We start from the raw sequence: 17,536 nt of genomic DNA on the forward strand, positions 1-17,536 counted from the left end.
GGGCAGAGGGGCCCACCTGGAAAGGTCATGCAAGTTGTGTGCCTTTTCCCCATACCTTGTTCTGTACATCTGGCTGTTCCTGAGTTATATCATTTTATGATAAACTGATGATCTAGTAAGTAAAGTGTTTCACTAAGTTCTCAAAGAAACTGATCCCAGGGAAGGGCTTCTGGGAGCCTCCAAACTAGAGCAGCTCAGGCAGAAGTACAGGTGGCAACCTGGACTTAAGGTTGGCATTAAAGTTGGGTGGGGGAAGGCAGGGTTCAGTCTTATAGACTGAGCCCCTAAACTGTGTGATTTGATGCTATCTCCAGGTAAATCATGTCAAAATTGAGGACACCCAGCTGGTCATAGAGAATTGCTTGGTGGTGTGGGAAAAATAGCCACATATCTGAATTGGGTGCAAAATCATAATTATTAAAATTAGATTATTAAAATATTATTACAAAATGTTAGTTTAAGTATTTATTTGGCATTTTCTCACATTTCATTTTTTTTTTCATAAATTAAATAAAGTAACAGCCTACCAGGCACCATGGGGTCTTGTCTACCAATCATCTAAGAGAAATTGGTTGCTAGGTCAGGTACAATATATTTATAGCTGAAGGCTGCCCAAACTAACCTAAATGAAATCTGCTATTTCTTAAATACAGGACTCCATGCTTTTCTCCCTTTCCCTACATTCCTTGGAAAGAAAACTTTAATTGTCCATGTTGTTGAACTAAAATTGAGGAAAATCCATGATGAGGTCAGGATGGAGGTAAATGGAAAACATCAGACACCACACCGAGATTTCACTTATGCCTGAGTGTGACCGTGTAAAAACCCCAACCTGGGGAGGAACTGGCCGTGGTCTTCTTGCATCTGATCCTCCCAGGATTTGTCCCCTGACCCGGAGGGTGGAGCTGTGTGTGAAGGTGCTTGATCATCATGGCAATGTGACTCTCAAGGCCCTGTGGGTATCACTGTCATAGCACGTTTCCTTCCTGGCTTATTGGAATTCATATGCCAGCAAAACATATTCATAAATGCCCAACATTTGATATTTGAGGAGAATAGGGAACTTTCAGTACTCAGGCCAAGCAATTTTATTAGGCACTTTTTGATATGAAAAGAAAAAAAAGTCATTTGAACATATCCACAATCCATTATTCAAGACTCTTGGGGCCTCTTGTTTTTCAAAATTCATAAATTTGCTGATTTTAGAAAGAGAATATGATGCATATACCATAAGCATGATATACCCCAAGGGGGCCTGGGTCACCCTCATAATCAAGCAAATTAATGTATCTATAGTACTATGTATGGATATTCACATGAAGTGGGATTAAACAATGATTACAAATAGCCTTATGATTATAAATACCCTTACGATTATAAAGTGGAAGTGACAAATAAAATCAAGAGATTAGATCTGATAGACAGAGTGCCTGAAGAACTATGGATGGTGTTTTGTGACATCGAACAGGAGGCAGTGATCAAAACTATCCCCAAGAAAAGAAATGCAAAAAGGCAAAATGGTTTCTGAGGAGGCCTTATAAATACCTGAGAAAAGAAGGGAAGCAAAAGGCTAAGGAGAAAAGGAAAGATATATCCATCTGAATGCAGAGTTCCAAAGAATAGCAAGGAGAGATAAGAAAGCCTTCCTAAGTGATCAGTGCAAAGAAATAGAGGAAAACAATAGAATGGGAAAGACTAGAGATTTCTTCAAGAAAATTAGAGATACCAAGGGAGCATTTCATACAAAGATGGGCACAATAAAGGACAGAAACGGCTGGACATAACAGAAGCAGAAGATATTAAGAAAAGGTGGCAGAAGAACTATACCAGAAAAGATCTTAATGACCCAAATAACCATGATGGTGTGATCACTTACGTAGAGCCAGACATCCTGGAGTTCGAAGTCAGTGGGCCTTAGGAAGCATCACTACAAACAAAACTACTGGAGGTGATGGAATTCCGGTTGAGCTATTTCAAATCCTAAAAGATGATGCTGTGAAAATGCTGCGCTCAGTTCAGTTCAGTTGAGTTGCTCAGTAGTGTCTAACTTTTTGTGACCTCCTGGACTGCAGCATGCCAGGCTTCCCTGTCCATCGCCGATGTCCAGAGCTTACTCAAACTTATGTCCATCGAGTTGGTGATGCCATCCAACCACCTTATCCTCCGTCATCCCCTTCTCCTCCCTCCTTCAATCTTTCTCAGCCTCAGGGTCTTTTCCAATGAGTCAGTTCTTTGCATCAGGTGGCCAAACTATTAGAGCTTCAGCTTTAGCATCAGTCTTCTCATTGAATATTCAGGACTGATTTCCTTTAGGATTGACTGGTTTGATCTCTTGCAGTCCAAGGGGCTCTCAAAAGTCTCTCCAACAACACAGTTAAAAGCATCAATTCTTTGGCAATCAGCTTTCTTTACAGTCCAAATCTCACATCTATTCATAATTACTGGAAAAACCATAGCTTTGACTAGACAGACCTTTGTCGGCAAAGTAATATCTCTGCTTTTTAATACGCTGTCTAGGTTGGTCACAGCTTTTCTTGCAAGCAGCAAGCATCTTTTAATTTCATGGCTGCAGTTACCATCTGTAGTGCTTTTGGAGCCCCAAAAAAATAAAGTCTGTCACTGTTTCCATTGTTTCTCCAACTATTTGCCATGAAGTGATGGGACCAGATGCCATGATCTTTTTTTTTTTTTTTTGAATGTTGAGTTTTAAATCAGCTTTTTCACTCTCCCCTTCCACTTTCATCAAGAGGCTCTTTAGTTCTTTTTCACTTTCTGCCATAAGGGTGATGATGTATCTGAGGTTATTGATATTTCTCCCTGCAATCTTGATTCCAGCTTGTGCTTCCTCCAGCCTAGCATTTCCCGTGATGTACTCTCCATATAAGTTAAATAAGCAGGGTGACAATATACAGCCTTGACATACTCCTTTCCCGATTTGGAAACAGTCTGTTGTTCCATGTCCAGTCCTAACTGTTGCTTCCGGACCTGCATACAGATTTCTCAAGAGGCAGGTCAGGTGGTCTGGTAGTCCCATCTCTTTAAGAATTTTCCGTAGTTGGTTGTGATCCACACAGTCAAAGGCTTTGGCATAGTCAATAAAGCAGAAGTAGATGTTTTTCTGGAATTCTCTTGCTTTTTCTATGATACAATGGATGTTGGCAATTTGATCTCTGGTTCCTCTACCTTTTCTAAATCCAGTTTGAACATCTGGAAGTTCTTGGTTCATGTACTGTTGAAGCCACACTTGGAGAATTTTGAGAATTACTTTGCTAGCATGTGAAATGAGTGCAATTGTGTGGTAGTTTGAACATTCTTTGGCACTGGCTTTCTATGGGATTGGAATGAAATTGTCCTTTTCCAGTCCTGTGGCCACTGCTGAGTTTTCTAAATTTGCTGGCATTTTGAGTGCAGCACTTTCACAGCATCATCTTTTAGGACTTGAAATAGCTCAAGTGGAATTCCATCACCTCCACTAGCTTTGTTCATAGTGATGCTTCCTAAGGCCCATTTGACCTCAGACTCCAGGAAGTCTGGCTGTAGGTGAGTGATCACACCATCGTGATTATCTGAGTTGTGAAGATCTTTTTTGTACAGTTCTGTGTATGCTTGCCACCTCTTCTTAATATTTTCTGCTTCTTATAGGTCTGTACCGGTTCTGTCCTTTATTGTGCCCATCTTTGCATGAAATGTTCCCTTGGTATCGCTAATTTTCTTGAAGTGATCTCTAGACTTTCCCATTCTATTGTTTTCCTTTATTTCTTTTACAATGATCACCAAAGAAGGCTTTCTGATCTCTCCTTGCTATTCTTTGGAACTCTGAATTCAGATGGATGTATCTTTCCTTTTCTCCTTTGCCTTTAGCTCCTCTTCTCTTCTCAGCTATTTGTAAGGCCTCCTCAGACAACCATTTTGTCTTTTTGCATTTCTTTTCTTGGGGATGGTCTTGTTCACTGCCTCCTGTACGATGCCATGAACTCCATCCATAGTTCTTCAGGCATTCTGTCTATCAGATCTAATCCCTTGAATCTATTTGTCACTTCCACTGTATAATCGTAAGGGATTTGATTTAGGTCATACCTGAATGCATTCAATATTGTGGCAAATTTGAAAAACTCAGCAGTGGCCACAGGACTTGAGAGGTCAGTTTTCATTTCAGTCCCAAAAAAAGGCAGTGCCAAAGAATGTTCAAACAACCACACAATTGCACTAATCTCCCAAGCTGCTGCTGCTGCTGCTAAGTTGCTTCAGTCGTGTCCAACTCTGTGCGACCCCACAGACGGAAGCCCCCAGGCTACCCCGTCCGTGGGATTCTCCAGGCAAGAACACTGGAGTGGGTTGCCATTTCCTTCTCCAAATCTAGAGGTCGCGATAAGTCGAACACAACTAAGCGACTAATACACACTTCACACGTTGGCAAAGTAATGCTCAAAATTCTCCAAGCCAGGCTTCAATAGTACATGAACCATGAACTTCCAGATGTTCAAGCTGGATTTAGAAAAGGCAGAGGAACCAGAGATCAAACTGCCAACATCCGTTGGATCATCAAAAAAGCAAGAGAATTCCAGAAAAATATCTACTTCTGCTTTATTGACTATGCCAAAGCCTTTGACTGTGTGGATCACAACAAACTATGGAAAATTCTAAAAGAGATGTGAATACCAGACCACCTTACCTGCCTCCTGAGAAATCTGTATGCAGACGAAGAAGCAACAATTAGAACTGGACATGGAACAACGGACTGGTTCCAAATTGGGAAAGAAGTATGACAAGGCTGTATATTGTCACCCTGCTTATTTAACTTATATACAGAGTACATCATGCAAAATGCTGGGCTGGATGAAGCATAAGTCAGAATCAAAATTTCTGGGAGAAATATCAGAAACCTCAGATATGCAGATGATAACACTCTTATGGCAGAAAGTGAAGAGGAACTGAAAAGCCTCTTGATGAAAGTGAAAGAGGAGAGTGAAAAAAGCTGGCTTAAAACTCAACGTTCAAAAAATGAAGATCATGGCATCTGCTCCCATCACTTCATGGCAAATGGATGGTGAAACAATGGAAACAGTGACAGACTTTATTTCCCTGAGCTCCAAAATCACTGAAGATGGTGACTGCAGCCATGAAATTAAAAAATGCTTGCTCCTTATAAGAAAAGCTATGACCAACCTAGACAGCATATTAAAAAGCAGAGATATTACTTTGCCAACAAAGGACCAGCTAATCAAGGCTATAGTTTTTCCAGTGGTCATATATGGATGTGAGAGTTGGACTGTGAAGAAAGCTGATCGCTAAAGAATTGATGCTTTTGAACTGTGGTGTTGGAGAAGACTCTTGAGAGTCCCTTGGACTGCAAGGAGATCCAACCAGTCCATTCTAATGAAGATCAGTCCTGGGTGTTCATTGGAAGGACTAAAGCTGAAACTGCAATACTTTGGCCACCTCATGCGAAGAGTTGACTCACTGGAAAAGACTCTGATGCTGGGAAGGATTGGGGGCCAGGGGAGAAGGGGATGACAGAGGATGAGATGGCTGGATGGCATCACCGACTTGATGACCATGAGTTTGAGCAAGCTCTGGGTGTTGGTGATGGACAGGGAAGCCTGGCGTGCTGTAGTCCATGGAGTTGCAAAGAGTCAGACATGCCTGAGTGACTGAACTGAACTGAACTGATAAATTGCCTTATATCAATTAATGTCTCAAAGACTATTTTGTGACAAATTTTTAAGCTTCTTAATTTCAGAACCTTGGAGATTTTAGAACTGCAGATAAGGGATTACTGATCAGTATTAAATAACAAAGTTTAGCCATACTTCCCTGGCATAGAAGCAAGAACAAACAGCAAGTGAGCTAAAGGAAATGTTTTCAAGCTGCTGGCACTGTCCAGAATGTGGGTGGGAAAGGGAAGCAGGACATGGTGGAGCAGGTGACCTGAGGACTGTCTGTACCCTCGGCATTCCAGGGTTCAAACTACCCTGAAGTTTCAGATGGAAGACGTACAGCTAAGTCAAGACCAAACCATAACTGGGAGCTCAGAGTAGAACCAGGACAGGAAGGTCATCAGAGTGTCTGAATGAGGGATCAGTCAGCCACATCCACATTGGAATTAACTGGTTGGATCTCCTTGCAGTCTAAGGAAGGGACTCTCAAGAGTCTTCTCCAACACCACAGTTTGAAAGCATCAGTTCTTCATCGCTCAGCCTTCTTTATGGTCCACCTTTCACATCCATACATGACCACTGGATAAACCATAGCTTTGACTAGACAGACCTTTGTCAGCAAAATGATATATCTGCTTTTCAATACACTATCTAGGTTTGTCATAGCTTTTCTTGCATAGAACAAGCGTCCTTTAATTACATGGCTGCAGTCACCATCTGCAGTGATTTTGGAGCCCAAGAAAATAAAATCTGTTACTGTTCTCACTTTTTCCTCTTCTATTTGCCATGAAGTGATGGGACTGGTTGCCATGATCTTCGTTTTTTGAATATTGAGTTTTAAGCCAGCTTTTTCACCGTCTCCTTGCAACCTCATCAAGAAGCTCTTTAGTTCCTCTTCACTTTCTTCCATTAGAGTGGTATCATCTGCATATCTGAGGTTGTTGGTATTTCTCCCTGGAAATCTTGTTTCCAGCTTGTTATTCATCCAGTGCAGCATTTCACATGCTGTACTCTGCATAGAAGTTAAATAAGCGGGATGACAATACAAAACCGTGACATACTCCTTTCCCAATTTTGAACCAGGCCATTGTTTCATGTCTGGTTCTAACTGTTGCCTCTTGACCTGCATACAGGTTTCTCAGGAGACAGGTAAGGTGGTCTGGTATTTCCATCTCTTGAAGAATTTTCCATAGTAGGGAACCAGTGGATGACATTAAAATTAATTGATTCCTCCCCAGTCTTTTCCATCTCTCAAGGAGCTCCTCCATGGGTGTTCATAGAAACCTAAATGACCTAAAATCACCCTCTCTCTCTTGCTGTCTCCCAGCTACAGGTGGAACTGGAGCAGGAATACCAAGACAAATTCAAAAGGCTGCCCCTGGAGATTTTGGAATTCGTGCAGGAAGCCATGAAAGGGAAAATTAGCGAAGACAGCAATCACAGCTCTGCCCCTCCCCTGATGACCTCAGACTCTGGAAAACTAAACCAGAAGCCTCCTTCCAGTGAAGAATTGGAAGGAGAAAACCCAGGAAAAGAGTTTGATACCCCTCTGTGATCATTCCTGCCAGGTCTTCAGAACACGCATTGTTGCTCCAGCTCCATCAAACTCTCTCTTCTTACAAAGATCACTGCCCAGGACCATCTTCCTGAGAGGCACCCCTTAGATTAAAATCCAGCTGGAGGGAGAGTTCCAGAAGGATCCATGCAGCTTCCCTGTGCCCAAGCTCCATGTGGAAACTACTGCAGATCTGCTAGTAAAGAGTGCATGTATGTGGGCTTCTGGTTTTCTTTCTAATAGTACATTCAAAGCAGGCAACTTCCAGGCTCTATGGAACATTTAATGAAGGATAGTGTCTTCTTTGAAGAAAAGCAAGCTCATGTTTTTATTTGAAGCTCTGGTGTAAAGTGTGTCAAAGTAATAGAAATAGTTGAGAAATGCATAGCATTATTTAACACTATTGCACAGCAAACTTTGAGCATTGCATTTTTTTTCCCCTAACTGCCCCTCAACTACCATCTCTTTGGGTTAACATGTATATTAAATTGTTTCATCCTTTGCTTTGCAAGCACTGGTGGCTTGCTGTTTGCTGAGTTATTTATCATAGAGGCATCAATGTACTTGTTGCTGACACGGCTTTATTGGATACCACAGTGACTTAATAAGCTGGCTTTCTGCCTTGATGGTCAGTGAAGCCATCTCCAGACTGTTTGACAACATGGCTTGTACATTTGGCTGCATGAGCAAGGTGGCCATTCACTTCCAGGCAGTGTGCTGAGTCAACTATTGCACTCAGAGTCTGGGTGTTCATTGGTCCTTGGCCTAAAATCATTAAAAAACTGCAAAGATCTGTTCAACTGAATAAAAATCATTGAGCCAATGTCTGTTGAGCAGAGATTCAATGAGTGAACAGGCTCCAGCAGTTATTTTGCTGTCTGACTTCTTTATGGTTCCTTTATTTTAATACAGAGATAAAGACTGAATATTTATCTAGAGACTACATATAAATGTTACACTTTAATCTCCATGTATATATACATGCACTCAGCCATATAAGTGCATACACAACACACACACACACACACATTCATATGAGTGTGGAGATGAGTTTCTTAATTGGCAATGACCCAAATCTCTTCCACGAGACTTAAAACCAAATTCAACATAGAGAAGAAAATGGTCAAACATATAGATTATGTGGGTATTAAATTATATCAAAATTCTAAGAAACAATTGAGGGAGACTTTGATACAGTTGAGGTAGATTGAACTAGACTGTGATTTTGATGTGTATTTTGCAAGATCAAAAACTGGATTTTAAGTATTTTAAGATTGTTTTAATGGTAAGAATATAAAAAAATATATAGGACAGCAATATGGAAATGTATTAGTATTTTCCATAACTTTTATGTCTGACAGATTTCAATTTTTTCTCACATTAAAAAATCTTTCATTATATATTTGCTATGTACATTTAATTCACTTAACTGTTTTTTAATTAAGTTCCTATGTTAAGTGGTATAAGAGAAACAAATTATATTATAATAAAATGGATCAAAACATTATTGAAAAGTCTTAAGTAAGAGAGAATAATTATATAGAGGAAAATATAATTAAGAGAGTAACACAAGGAACTTTGAAGTTAGAGCCCTGAAGCAAGATGCTCAGTTTTATTTTGCTTTAAAAAAACCTGCCTGATTGTAGCTTAGCAAAACATTTTAAAACACAAAAGCTAGTTGTGTCCTGAAAATTGTGTTTTAAGAATTTCATATTTTTATGAAAATTATTCTATTTAACTTTAAGCAATAACTAGGGATCACAATTAAGTTTTAATCAAAATGAAGGCTTAGTTCAAGCATTAGGAAAGAGTATTTGATTAAAAAAACACATCTAGGGAGACACAAGGGGAAAAAAAATCCCATCCCCTTTGGAGATGATTATATTTTGATCTAAAGGATTTGGGGTGTTAATTAGACACTTAATAAAGCTTCACTTCTACTGAATGAGAACACTTTTGTAAATCATTCAACTTTTGCACTTTGAAAGAAAGGCATCAATCATAAGGAAGCAAGAATGGTCAAAATAGAATGCTGCATTTTTATAAACAAAATTACAGACTGTATAAAATTGCAGAAGAATGAGCAATAGCATTAATAACCAAAACACACAATGGTGATTATTACAGAACGTTGTATCACATTTTAGTCCAGAGATAGACTGAAGTTCTATAACCTTGACTTACACAAAACTGTTTTAGTAGTTGGATTTCATTATCTTAGTGACTGTAATCATTTTGCAATACGTTTGTATTTGGCCATTTCCTGTAATCACATTTTTAAATCTGTACAATAACACTTTTTGCAGTTGTGGGGGTAGTGTGTAACACTGTCCATCTTGCATCATTGAAACTACTATAGTGATTCTATCATTTAATAATATTACTATTACTTGAAATAGAGTAAGATAAAGAAAAAGGGTCTATATGGTGTGCAGTTTGTGCCTTTCTGTATTTGCCTTGTTCCTTGTTGAATGTGTGAAATTCTGTACTGTGGTTTTCCTATAATAGAAAGTAGAACTGTGTATTAAATTAGACTGTGCCCCTCTGATCCTTTACACTACTGAGAATAGCGTGGTTTTGGCAGTGTAAACCAATTTTCAAAGTTCTAATGACATGCCATGTAGTTTTGGTTTTTAACAGTTCATTATAACATTTCAGTATCACCATACATTAATTAATACTCCTGTGATAGGTAAGCAGTCATTACATAATTCCAAAAGAACGGGCCATTGCTTGTATTACTTTGAATTTAATGTTGCGCTTGTGCACTGTATAAATATTGTTTGTGATGGATTGGACATTGTGACTTTTCCCTTTTCAGAAGAAAAAAAAGATAGGACAAAATATTTGAAGCTCTTAAAATGTACATATTTTGGTTCTTCTATCTCAAATTATTTAAAATGCATAATTCACATTTTTGTAATAATTCTATGCAATTTTGTGGCATGATGTTTCTTCCACTTGTAATTTTATGTGCTTTCATCACAAATCAAAAGGAAACAATAAAAATTTCTTAACACAACCCAGCTGTTATTTCATGGTGTTGGGGGCAAGCTTCTTTTGACGGGCAGGAAGGTGGGAGCAGCTCTGATGCCAGTTTTTAGGGCCATAATGCCCACCCTCAAGGGGCGCTTTCGTGCCTGTGCAGGAATCCAGAGGCTGCAATGCCTGTGCTCAAGGGCCCAGTTGTCAGCACTCGTCAGTCCACCCCTCCCCCCGGAGTGGCACTGAACTTGCCGGTTGCTCCTATATTCGGGACTCGCCCTTATTCCCTTCCTTCCTCGACCAAAGGTAAGGAAGGCGAAACTGTCAAAGGATTTTTTGACAAATAATGGATGTGACAGGCACCGACAGGGTATTTGATGTAAGTTTTCTTCTACAAAAGATAAAAAAGAGTCTGCCACATTGATTTTTGAAAAAGAAATATACATATGAGTTATGAGAGTGTCTCATAGACCTCCACATGCTTCCCAGGTGGCTCAGTGGTAAAGAATCCATCTGCCAGTGCAGCAGACGCAAGAGATGTGAATTCAATCCCTGGGTTGGAAAGATCCCCTAGGGGGGAAATGTCAACTTGCTCCAGTATTTAGCCTGGAAAATTCCATGGACAGAGGGGCCTGGCGGGCAACGGTCCAAGGGTCACAAAAAGTCAGACTGAGCACGTGCACGCACTCATGCACACACAAACACACACACACCCATTTCACTTTGGGAGCAATGTCGCTCATATTGAAGTACACGAAAATATATGCACGGCCATCTGTGGAAAATTCAACCTGCCACACACCGTATGCACCAAACCAAGTTTCTTTACACTCAAACCTGCTCTATATCCTTTGTTTTCTACATTAAAGAATAAAATAATTATCAATTCAGTTGCCCAAGACAAAAGGTGGACATCATCCCTGACAGTCCCCTCTCCCTCATCCCCTTTCCAATAATCCACCAACCTGGGTCTTTCTGACCCCGTGAAATAGCCTGTGGATTCATTCTCTTTCTATCCCCTCTGCTAATGCTAGTCTCAGCCTCCATCTCCTCCCACCTGCTAAGGTTATAAATGGTTTGCAGCCTCTAGTTCTAAATCATGCAACCATTTCTACATGTTGGAGCCAGACTGATCACACAAAAACAAAACTGAGATTAACAGCCTCGGAGAAGGCAATGGCAAGCCACTCCAGTACTCTTGCCTGGAAAATCCCAAGGATGGAGGAGCCTGGTAGGCTGCAGTCCATGGGGTCACTAAGGGTCGGACACAACTGAGCGACTTCACTTTCACTTTCACACATTGGAGAAGGAAATGGCAACCCACTCCAGTGTTCTTGCCTGGAGAATCCCAGGGATGGAGGAGCCTGGTGGGCTTCCGTCTATGGGGTCACACAGAGTCGGACACGACTGAAGTGACTTAGCAGCAGCAGCAACAATGAACCCCAGCTGTCTTCAGGATAAAGTCTAAATCCCATAATAAATGTTTAAGATCTTACATGATTTGGTTTGTACGTAACTCTCCACTCCTGCCTTATGAATAATCACCTTCTGGGCTTTTTAAATACTATTCCCTCAACTACTTGGATCCGTACTTTCTGTTTCTCTTTTCCTTGAACCCTCTGAAAACACACTTATACACACCCTCAAGTTCTCTCTTTTCCCTAACTCTAATTCAACTTCAGGTTTATAGAATAAATGTCACTTCCTCTAGGAAGCTTTCTTTGATCTGCCCAAGCTCCCCCTCATCTGTGCTTTATCAGTTATCTCTTGCTGCATAACAAACACCTCCAACACTCAGTGTTATATATTTTTTTAAAAATGTTCTATTGATCGTGAGTCTGCAGATAAGTACCTGGTTCTGCTCACCTGGGCTTGGCTAGGCTGATCTCATCTGGGCTTACCTATAAACCTGCAGTTAACTATAAGTCACCAGGTGGTTGACCCTGGCTGAGCTATTTTGCATGTCTGGAATGTTGGCTGGAATAACTAGACTGATTTGGCTCTTCTCTATGTGATTTTTTTTCACCCTTCGGCAGGCTAGCAATGGGTTTTTCACATGTACAAGAGAGCAACCAGAGAACAAGCAAAAGCCTTCAAGGCTTCTTGAAGTCTAAACTCAGAACTAGCACACCAATACTCCCAACACATTCTGTTGGTGAACATAAGCCACAAGGCCAGTCCTGTTCAAGATTGAAAGGATACTACGGTGCTATAGAGAAAATGATGTGGACACAGGGTGGCCACCAACACAATAAATCCATCAAAACCATGGGATTTCTCTCAAACGTAGAGTATGTACCAACTGCAAAGTACTGGCCCATCCTCCATTGACAACCTTTGATATCAGAAGTCACATCTCATCCCCAAATGCACCGTGGGGATTGGTAAATATTGCATTTATTGTGAATAAATTTGTTTACTTATCCAGTTATTAGTGCTAATGTAGAAAAAATAACAATTTATATATGAAGAATAAGAGTTACTAACGTGAACCGTGAACTCCCAGATGTTCAAGCAGGTTTTAGAAAAGGCAGAGGCACCAGAGATCAAATTGCCAACATCCACTGGATCATGGAGAAAGCAAGAGAGTTCCAGAAAAACATCTATTTCTGCTTCATTGACTATGCCAAAGCCTTTGACTGTGTGGGTCACAATAAAATGCGGAAAATTCTGAAAGAGATGGGAATACCAGACCACCTGACCTGCCTCTTGAGAAACCTGTATGCAGGTCAGGAAGCAACAGTCAGAACTGGACATGGAACAACAGACTGGTTCCAAATAGGAAAAGGAGTACATCAAGGCTATATATTGTCACCCTGCTTATTTAACTTATATGCAGAGTACATCATGAGGAACGCTGGGCTGGAAGAAGCACAAGCTGGAATCAAGATTGCCGGGAGAAATATCAATAACCTCAGATATGCAGATGACACCACCCTTATGGCAGAAAGTGAAGAGGAACTCAAAAGCCTCTTGACGAAAGTGAAAGAGGAGAGTGAAAAAGTTGACTTGAAGCTCAACATTCAGAAAACAAAGATCATGGCATCTGGTCCCATCACTTCATGGGAAATAGATGGGGAAACAGTGGAAACAGTGTCAGACTTTATTTTTTGGGGCTCCAAAATCACTGCAGATGCTGATTGCAGCCATAAAATTAAAAGACGCTTACTCCTTAGAAGGAAAGTTATGACCAACCTAGATAGCATATTAAAAAGCAGAGACATTACTTTGCCAACAAAGGTCCGTCTAGTCAAGGCTACGATTTTTCCCGTGGTCATGTATGGATGTGAGAGTTGGACTGTGAAGAAAGCTGATCGCTGAAGAATTGATGCTTTTGAACTGTGGTGCTGGAGAAGATTCTGGAGAGCCCCTTGGACTGTAAGGAGATCCAACCAGTCCATTCTAAAGGAGATCAATCCTGGGTGTTCATTGGAAGGACTGATGCTAAAGCTGAAACTCCAATACTCTGGCCACCTCATGCAACGAGTTGACTCACTGGAAAAGACTCTGATGCTGGGAGGGATTTGGGGCAGGAGGAGAAGGTGACGACAGAGAATGAGATGGCTGGATGGCATCACCGACTCGATGGACATGAGTTTGAGTGAACTCCGGGAGTTGGTGATGGACAGGGAGGCCTGGCACGCTGTGATTCATGGGGTTGCAAAGAGTCGGACACGACTGAGCGACTGAACTGAACTGAACTGAACTGAAAGCTCCAGTATTATTTATTCACAGCTCTCTGATAATAGGGTTAGACCACACAGAACCACCTTTACTTGCAGCACCAACCCCCAAACCCAACACTGCGAGAGACAGATGAAAGTACATCAGTCACCAAATAGTAAGTTCTGGAACACAGATGGAGAAAGCTACTCTCACTTTGCATTCCAGTGCATATATCAACGGCCCCATTTTGCCCACAACTGTGAACTCAGGAGCCATTCTTTGTCCCCTGGAATTCACATACAGTTCAGTCATTTCTTTGGGCATTCTGCATATATTTTTAATTTCAGTTTTAGTAAGTAGTTTATTCACATACACAAAGTTCATCTTTTGAAAGTACACCTTTCAATAGCTTCACTATAGTCAAAAGTTATTCATCAATCACCACTCTAACTTCAGAACATTTTCATCTCCCCAAAAGGAAACCCCATCTTCATCAGCAGTCACTTTCCACTGTTCCTTTTCCCTGCCTCCTCTTTTTAATCCCCAGAAATCATTAGGCTATCTTCTATCTCTGTGGATTTATCTACTCAGGACATTTTAAATTATCAGAATTATATAATTTGTGGCCTTTCGGGTCTGGATTGTTTCATTTGGCACAGAAACTTTAAGGTTGAATTTACAACATGAATCAGTAGTTCTTTCCTCCTAATAGTTGAATAATACACCATTTTACAGACATTTCATTCCTTCATTCATCACTTGATGGACATTTTAATTGTTTCTACTTTTTGACTATCGTAAATAATGACTGTTATAAATAAACACTCCTGTACACGTTTTTGCATGGAAATATTTTCATTTCTCTTGGGTATATACCTAGGAGTAGAATTGCTCATTTGTGTATTAACTCCGTTTAACTTTTTGAGGAACAGCCAGATAATTTTCCAAAGTGGCTGCACCATTTTACAACCCTGGCAACGTATGAAGATTCCAGTCCCGCCTCATCCTCACCAGTGCATGTTGTTCTCTGTCATTTTGATTATCACCATTCTAGTAGATGTGAAAAGTACGTCAGTGCAGTTTTGATTTCCATCTTCCTGATGACTAATGATGTTGTGTGTCTTGACCATATGCATATATTTTCTGGAGAAATATCTATTCAAAACCTTTGTGAATTTTTAATTGGGTAAATATTTTAAAATCTGGGTCCCCTTTCTCGATTTTTGTCCTCCAGTCCCTTTTGTGCCTGTCTATCCCGAAGCTTTGTCTAAGTAACCTCTCTCAATTATCACTCCTCCCTTGGTTACTGAATACCTGGAGTTAATTTGGAATATGCTCCTGGTTACTTTCTATGTGAAGCCAAAAAGTCATTGATCCGCTTATTTTTTTCACTAAATCTCATGTATTTGTTTATTTTCCAAGATTTGACTCTGCCTTTCAAGAACAAACTAAAAATTAAGTCCCATAAATATGGGTTGAATTCACTGGGATTTAGTGCATTTTTGATGGAAGGAAATTTATTAAGCACAAGTGAATATTGTTAAGGAAATATTTACCACATAATCTTTGAGAATTGAAGCTAACAATTTATGTTATTAAACTTATGCTATCAAAAAACTCAATGTGTCAATAAGAAATATATCAATAATCCAGAAAAATCTTGCCAATAAAACTGTGACTTTTCATCAAACATAAAGGCACACCCCAACTTCAGAAAGTTAAAAGTGTATCCCAGCATACTACTAAAGAAAATCATCAAACTATAGAGGAAGAAATAAAAAGATGAAGAAATGAACAGAGAACAATAAAAACAAAGAGAAAACAATAAAATGCCAAAAGTACATATTTATCAATCCTTTGTCAATGAAATAAACATCCCAATTAAAAGACAAAGGGTGGCTTATTGGTTTTTAAAAAAAACCATCTATATGCTGGCTATAAGAAACTAATTTCAGAGCTAAAGACACACACAGAATTAAAATGAGGAGATGGAAAAATATTTCAAGCAAATGGAATTTATAAGAAAGTAGAGGTAGAACTAAAGAGAATGAAAAATCCTCTTGATGAAAGTGAAAGAGGAGAGTGAGAAAGCTGGCTTAAAACTCAACATACAAAAAATGAAGATCATGGCATCTGGTCCCATCACTTCATGGCAAAAGATGGGGAAACAATGGAAACAGTGTCAGACTTTATTTTCTTGGGCTCCAAAATCACTGCACATGGTGACTGAAGCTATGAAATTAAAAGACCCTGCTCCTTGGAAGAAAAGCTGTGACAAAACTTAACAGCATATTAAAAAGTAGAGACAGTACTTTGCAACAAAGTTCCATTTAGTCAAAACTATGATCTTTCCAGTAGTCATGTATGGATGGGAGAGTTGGACCATAAAGAAGGCTGTGTGCCAAAGAATTAATGCTTTTCAACTGTGGTGTTGGAGAAGACTTTTGAGAATCCCTTGGACTTCAAGGAGATCAAACCAGTCAACCCTAAAGGAAATCAACCCTGAGTATTCACTGAAAGGACTGACACTGAAGCTGAAGCTTCAATACTTTGGCCACCTGTTGGGAAGAGCTGACTCACTGGAAAAGACCCTGATGCTGGGAAAGATTGAAGGCAGGAGGAAAAAGGAATGACAGAGAATGAGATGGTTGATGGCATCTTTGACTCAATGGACATGAATTTGAGCAAACTCTGGGAGGTGGTGAAGGACAGGGAAACTGGCATGCTGCAGTCCATGGGTTTGCAGAGTCAGACACGACTAAGCCACTGAACAACAGCAAGCAAAATTGGCCATATCTTTCTGGGCTTCCCTCATAGCTCAGCTGGTAAAGAATCCACCTGCAATGCAGGAGACCCTAGTTTGATTCCTGGGTCAGGAAGATCTGCTAGAAAAGAGCTAGGCTACCCACTACAGTATGCTTGGGCTTCCCTTGTGGCTCAGCTGGTAAAGAATCCTCTTTCAATGCAGGAGACCTGGGTTCGATCCCTGCGTTGGGAAGATCCCCTGGAGAAGGGAAAGGTTCCAGTATTCTGGCCTGGAGACTTCCATGGACTATACAGTCCATGGGATTGCAAAGAGTCAGACAAGACTGAGCGACTTTCACTTTCTTTTCAAAGAGCAAGTGTCTTTTAATTTCATGGCCACAGTTACCATCTGCGGTGATTTGGAGCCCAAGAAAATAAAACCAGTCACTCTTTCCACTTTTTCCCCTTTCATTTGCCATGAAGTAGGGCAAGATGCCATCATCTTAGTTTTTGGAATGCTGAGTTTTAAGCCTTCTTTTTCACTCTCTTCTTTCACCCTCACCAAGAGGGTCTTTCATATCTGCATTTCTGAGGTTGTTATTTCCTCTGGCAATCTTGATTCCAGCTTGGGATTCATCCAGCCCAGCATTTCATATGATGTCCTCTACATAGAAGTTAAATAAGCAGGGTGACAAAATATAGCCTTGACATACTCCTTTTACAATTTTGAACAAGTCCATTTTTCCAAATTTGCTATCATATTGCAGCATTTTAAAAACATCATCTTTTAAGATTTTATATAGCTCAACTGGAATTCTATCACCTCCACTAGCTTTGTTCACAGTAATGCTTCCTAAGGCCCACTTGATTTCACACTCCACGCTGTCTGGCTCTAGGTGAGAGACCACACCATCATGGTTCTCTGGGT

General features: G+C 40.2%; 1 protein-coding gene across 3 annotated transcripts in view; it reads left to right on the plus strand.

Annotated features, from left to right (window-relative positions):
• PLCB1 (phospholipase C beta 1) overlaps positions 1-10,228 on the plus strand; it is an 861,253-nt gene extending 851,025 nt beyond the window's left edge. Inside the window, exon 32 of one of the 3 annotated variants that reach the window (XM_055426796.2) lies at positions 6,985-10,228. In XM_055426796.2, the coding sequence (XP_055282771.1) occupies positions 6,985-7,212 (228 nt within the window). In that variant the 3' untranslated portion in view covers positions 7,213-10,228. The remainder of the gene's footprint in view (positions 1-6,984) is intronic. The other 2 variants (XM_055426800.2, XM_088844294.1) reach the window with 2 other exon arrangements.
• Positions 10,229-17,536: the final 7,308 nt, after the last annotated feature.

This window comes from Moschus berezovskii, chromosome 15 (genome assembly GCF_049115385.1).
Source record: "Moschus berezovskii isolate FMDL1 chromosome 15, NW_MosBer_1.0, whole genome shotgun sequence".
Classification (NCBI taxonomy): domain Eukaryota; kingdom Metazoa; phylum Chordata; class Mammalia; order Artiodactyla; family Moschidae; genus Moschus; species Moschus berezovskii.